Source organism: Malurus melanocephalus, unplaced genomic scaffold (assembly GCF_030028575.1).
Source record: "Malurus melanocephalus ecotype Western Australia unplaced genomic scaffold, MMel_1.1 scaffold_24, whole genome shotgun sequence".
NCBI lineage: Eukaryota > Metazoa > Chordata > Aves > Passeriformes > Maluridae > Malurus > Malurus melanocephalus.
Genome location: NW_026623256.1, coordinates 4,117,046 through 4,123,428, shown reverse-complemented (window position 1 = coordinate 4,123,428; position 6,383 = coordinate 4,117,046). Strand labels below are relative to the sequence as shown.

Here is a 6,383-nt window from a genome sequence, read left to right as displayed (position 1 = left end):
AAAAAAAAAAAAAAAAAAAAAAGAGAGAACAAAGCAGCTGCCACAAGACCATCCTGCATTTTGCTCCTAAATACCACTGCAGCTCTTCAGGGCTCAAGGTCTCATTCATTACATTGCTGCAAGAAGAGAAAAGGATTTTTCAAAGCAGCTTTCCTAAGTTAAGCATCCAACTCTCAAAATACTGAAGATTTTCTTTAAAAAGGCCCCAATGCTATGAATGCCAAGTCCCTCAAAGCAGGGGCTGGACAGGATAAGCATCTCTCAGGCATCACTGCAGCATTTATGCATAGAAAAACTGCAACACCCACGCCAATTGAGATTTTATGTGCCAGTACTGCTGGCAGGTGCATGACGCGGTCATGTTTTAAGTTCTAGAAAATGGTTCATCATTATTCAAATGACTTGATAATTAAGAACAGTAGTACTTCAACTCCCAAGCAAACTGAGAGATGCATAATAAAACCACATTAAAAAAAAAAAAAAAAGGCCATCCACTAACTGATTTTACTTTAACCATAGTTCATTTGAATACTAATTCAAATTGCTGTAAAGTGAGCCATTCAGTGTAGCAAAACACATCTTACAGTGATTGCGTGAACTTCTGACTTCCTTACTGCCCTGTGCCTTCACTCCTTCTCCTCCTCCTCCTCCAGACAAATGGAGAGTTTATTACCACCAGTGTTTCCTCCAGCTTTCCAGTTATATCAGGAGAAAGCAAAAATGAGACAAGAACAGCAATATCCGTGCACGGAGTGTCTCAGCATCACCAGTGCTGTGCTTGCAATCCGCACCCTCATTCATCTGTTCACTTTCAGGGTGGGAAGAGATTCTGCTTAGGCCACAAATATGTGACAGCTCAAGGCATAAAGCAGGAATCTGCTGTGTCCTGGCAGCTGTGCCTCSAGAAGATGAGTGTACACCAAAAGGGAAGCATTTGGAGACACRACCAGCGCAGCCCAGATTCATTCAAGAGGACACCTGTCCTCACTGAAGTGTCTGAGATCACTTTGGAGAGCTGGACAACATCTTGGCACCATTGAAAGAAGCCAATTTGACTTGCCCCAGGGCAATAATCTGTACCCTGCAATGCAGATAACATGATCATCACCACAAGATGCTGAGTAAAGGAAAAATTAACAGCACTCACAGATCATTTTTCTGTGATTTTTTTTTTTTCCTCTAAAGGTTTATTGACACACAAATGTGAAAACCAGTTGCTTTCATCAGAAGTTATTCCCTATTTGGGCACCTCCACTTGGCCACACCCCAGGTTCCTCTGCTCAGTACCAAAGGATGCATTAATGCACATCTCCCTCCTCTGCTTTGCTTCCAAGCCCTGCACATCTCCACACAACTGCTACTCCCTGCTGGAACTGGGCTCTGTCTGCCAATCTGTGCAGTTACATTCCCATCGAACTGTGCAAGAAAATGCAGATCCACGATTTTCATCTGGAGGAAACACTGATACTCATTTACCTYATGAAGAAGGGAAAACTTGGCAAAGATATTTAGATACCTAAAGCAGCAACCAGTCCCCAGAAGGAATATATTTCAACCATAAACTAAATGTGATGCATATCTAAATCCTCTGGTGATTCCATATTTTTAAGAACATTTGTCTGATGAGATTTCACTTCATAAAATACTTGAGAATTGTTGTTTAGAATTAAACTTTAAGTTTAAATAAACACAAATAATTACAATTTCATCAGCACACAGGAGCAAATCTGATCCTTAAAAATGGAGGCACAATAACTTGGGCAAACAGAAATTAGGCTCATTTTTTTATAATTTCTCCGATTAAARTTATATATTAGCTAAAGTACAGTGTTATTACTAGACCCTCAGGCTTCAGAGCACATCATGCCACATGTTCATTTGGCTGCTAAAAAGCAGCAACCCAGTGATTAGCACTTTTTTCCAAGGACAGTTGAGATTAATAGTTTGAAGTCATTTCCTTAATTTAACCATGAAACTYGAACATTTAAATTAGAGTCAACTTTAATAAGACTTTATTTCAGAAAACTGTGAGTATGTTAGTCCTTGAGCACTGATTGTAAGATGGATACAGTCCTCACTGTTAGCTGTCTTTTCTGTAATTGGAAACAAATCCCACCTATTAAATTTACAGAACTTGGTAAATTCTATAACAAGCCAACACTTGTCCCTGCAAGACCCAGCAGCTGTGAGTGAAACCATCACCCTACTGAAATCAATAGGTGATTTCCARTGATTTTGATGGTACCAAGCAGGATCTATTTGTTCCAAAAACATTTCCAGTGTGGATGCGGGTGGGATGGGTGAAGGATACAACATCTCTGTGCTTGACTCATCACTGCTCTAAGACCTCCCTTTTCTGAACAGAATCAAAAACAGTTACAGCCTCCTTTCCTAGACAAAAAAGAGAAGGTAGAGGGGATGAGAGAGTAATAAAAGAAATCCTAACTCAYACACACAGGCAAAAATCCTCTGTTCTTCCAAGCAGAGCAACATCCCCAGCCTGGATACAGGCTTTGCAGACATTGCAATGTGGCTGAGGGAATCCCAGTTACCTGCAAATTGTGTTCCTTACTCTTTTTTTTAATGTACTGAAATCCCTTCCTTCTGTGATGCCTCTTGTTCCCTCCCAACCTGAGGAAGCTTTTTTCTCTGGCAAGCACAGACAGCTCCTGTGACCACCTAAAGACTTCTGAAAGCCGGATCCAGGCCCCGTTAACCACAAACCTGCTAAGGGATAGTAAAGCTCTCCCTGGAGCTTCCCCCCCAGAAGCAAATCACAAACTCAGCTCCTGCAGCCTGGGAAGGCTCACTTGACATTCCTCATCAGCAAGGACTCCATTAGCAACTTCCCGTAACACGGAGTGTATTTTAAAACAGCACTGAAAATAAGGGATAATTAAAATGTACGAAGTGTCATCTTCATAAAAGCCACAGGACTAAATAAAGTCTTGGAGGGCCCTCTCCTGTACGTTCCGTATTTCTCTACGTGCACAATGCACCTTCCTCTGTAAAATCCTTACTAGACAAAGCCAGTCTTCTCTGTACCTTTAAAAATATCTGAAGTAGTATTTGATTAGTTCATAAGGCATAGTTCCCGGTATCATTTTTCCTCCAAGCAGAAGACAGTAGCATGCAAAATTAACTCTCAGCTCAGATCTATGAAGATTCAAAATTCAAACCCCATTTAGGCAGTTACTAGGTTAGCAACAATTTGATTCATTACCAAAGAACTAATCTAGACTCAAGAAAATCACTTGCATTTATGCATCTAGCCTAAGAAAATGGTAGCAATTGTCATTCCTCAGACGACAGGATTGTCAAAGCAACAGCTAAGAACTGCACAAATGTGTACTTTTTCCTTTACAAAAAAATATTTACTCTCTCTTGGCAAGGAACTGAGAAATCAGATAGCAAGGATATCACCGTAATGCTAATATTTATGTCTTACTGATTTTTGGTGCTGTGACTTTAGATGAACGAGCAARCAGACCCCATGGAAACAACCTCTCTTACCTTGTCTTGGTGTGATTTATTAACCAGTGCAATTACCAGTGACAAGCCCACAGAGAAATGCACTAAACAGTTCAGAAAGAGGAAAACCTTACCCACATATTTTTTGTGCCAGAGTGACTCCTTTCTCTTACTGCAACCAAAGGAACAGCAACAAAAATACCTACTTAAACAGTGAAGCCYTATTACAACACTCCTAACAAAGGAAAACTGCAAAGACTTATTTTTCTACATGGTTCATTTATTGTTAYTGAACAAAGAAAATAATAGCCTTTATGTTTCCTCACAAAGTAAAGTGATTTGCAGGSGAGAAAACAAGTRGTGACCTYKCCTCCATTTAAAGRGAGTTGGATATGATTTAGAGGGAAKAAAGATGCTCATAAWWTAACAGCAAACTAACAAATACCTCACTTCTTTAATCCTTTCTTAAAAAATGATATGAAAAGGTACAGAAGCGTTTGTGGTAGGCTCTAAATGGTTAATATCTGGCCGGGATTCCCCGCCAACACAAATTCCGATGATTTGCCATTGGATGTTGTCAGCACCAATGTCCTGTTACAGTCCACAGAGATCCTCCCTGCAGCTTTCCTGCCTCGGGCATCTCTGATGTTCGGGATCAGAGTCTGAGGCGTCCCCSTTTATCGGGATCTCTCACTCACCACCCGTGCCCGCACACGCTCCAGGTACCGCTGCTGCTCAGAGCAAGGGAGCAAGCAAAGCACCGAGGTCTAACATGGTAGCTCTGCACAAAAACTAAAGGCATTAAAGCCTTTCTGGATGGTAGTTTGCTTTCCAGGCAAGCCTTTAGCGATGAGCAGCCCTGAAACATTCCCAAGTATTACACAGCTGTTTTACGGCTTCTGGCGTTAAAGAGTTTACCAACACCCTGCCAGCGTCCTCCTACCCTCTGCTTGCATCCATCTTCATATTCAAACCSTAATGCAAATATTATCTGGTTCAAACATCGCTGATCTAAATCAGCAAGTCATACAATACTGTCATATTAAACCGACATCAGGGCTTGTTTTCCTGCAGCATTCCTGGAGCCTGCTTTCTAGATGTAATTACTGCACAATATATATCAGAACCAGAGAGAAAGGCATCACTCCGAGGGCTGAAATTGAGAAGAAATCAATACAAAGAAGATAAATGTTTCGTCAAAAGCTGCAGTGGTATTAACCCTCTCCCCAACTTTCTTTTTGCTTCAAATCATTTTTCCATGTGAGAAGCTGCTGGAAGGAATGGGATGGGATGGGTCTGTCTGTTTAGCACTGCATTTGGGGTTAGATAAATGTATTTCAGGAAGAAAAAATTTAAAAAGAAAGTAAGAAACAAAACGTAAGTGGAAGTTCCTACAAAGCCTCCAGGATGTAACTATTTCTTTACACTTTGCACACCTGGACGCGGCGAACASCCAGGGCTGCCTCGGGAAGGACGGGAGAAGCCGCGGGGGGAACGCAGCTCCCGGGGAAGAGCGGCTCTCGCTGCCCCAGGACCCTCACCCCTCGCGGTCCCCGGCCCATCCCCGCGGGAGGGGRAGCCCAGGGGAAGCAAAGGCGGCGATGGCCGTGGCTGGTGGCCGTGGCTCCCGGCGGACACGCGCGGGTCGGGAGCGCGCCGGGCGGGGCCCGCGCTGCGCGCCGGCGGAGGGAGCGCGCCCCGGGGGGAGCCGGCGGCGCCACAGCGCCCCTGGCGGGCGGCACGGGCACTGCGGGCGGCGGCAGCCCGAGCCCCGCGCGAGTTCCCCCGGGCCGGGGCAGCGGCGGCTCCAGCGCGGCTCCAGCGCGGCACAGCACCGTACAGCACACCCGGCCCGTTACACGGAGCCCCGCGGCCCGGGAGGCGATGCGCAGGCACCGGCCGTGGGGTGCCAAAGCGGGGAGAACGGCGCGGTGGGAGCTGAGTGTCCCCCCCGCCCGCGGAACCCCTCTCCCGCGGGTGCGCGGCGGTGGCTGCACGGATCCAGCCCCGGCGCGGAGCGGGCGCGCAGCCCCGCGGGGCTCCCCCGCCCTGCCAAGGTCAGCAGGCGGCACGGAGAGACCCCCGCCGCGGATACGAGTGGGGTGGGGAGGGCACGGACCCGCGCACCGCCAAGTTCCTGGCGGTGGACCGGGGGGCTGCGATGCGGGGTCGGAGCGCRGAGCCACGCTGCCTTTCGGGGCGTCCAGCGCCGGTCCCGCAGCACAAAGGGAGCTCCAGGCAGCCCCACGAAAGAAGGGCAGCGCACCMGGACCCCCTCCGCCCGCCCCACGGCGCCCGGCGCTGCAATGCACCGGAGACAGGGGACACCGCGCCGGGAGCGCGGAGCCGAACCCGTGCTCCGCTCACGGCCCCRCTCGCGGGCAGCGCTGCCCGCAGCCCGGAGGGTGCTGCGGAGCGGGAGGAGACCCAACGCTGGGGCCGCCCGGGCTAAGGGGCCCCCGCGGTCCCCGGCGCATCTTCCGCGCTCGCGGAGTGCCTCGCCGGCTCCTCACGGGGGTCGCGGACACGTGTGGCAGAGGCACCGAGAGCCCCCCCAGCCGCCGCGCTCACTCACCGGGGAAGCACACCACATCATGGAGCACGGAGCTGGTGATTTTCAAGAAAAAGATCCACCAACACGGTTGCAGTAGCCTCCGCATGTCCAAAGCCGCACATCGAAAGGGGAAAGGGGCTAAAATAATTAACACACAGGGGGAGGAAAAAAAAAAACTAGTAAAAGAAAAAAAAAAAAAAAAAAAAAAAACTTGTTGAAAATAAGTTTCTCCCCGCACCCCTTTTCCTGCGGAAGAAAGCGGGGGGCTCCTGCTCGCCTCCTCTACGGGGAAAAAAAAAATCCCTCCAAGCGCGGGGCAGGGGGAGGACAGAGACGAGCGCCGGCGGGGCGCGGGGAC

At 48.2% G+C, this 6,383-nt stretch overlaps 1 protein-coding gene across 1 annotated transcript in view; it reads right to left on the bottom strand.

Annotated features, from left to right (window-relative positions):
- The window catches only part of LOC130589075 (receptor-type tyrosine-protein phosphatase gamma-like), a gene marked incomplete at its 3' end in the record, with an annotated part of 209,200 nt that extends 203,005 nt beyond the window's left edge, over positions 1 to 6,195 (bottom strand). Inside the window, exon 1 of the mRNA XM_057390219.1 lies at positions 6,047 to 6,195. Coding sequence (XP_057246202.1) covers positions 6,047 to 6,131 — 85 coding nt within the window. The remainder of the gene's footprint in view (positions 1 to 6,046) is intronic.
- Between the last annotated feature and the right edge of the window lie 188 nt (positions 6,196 to 6,383).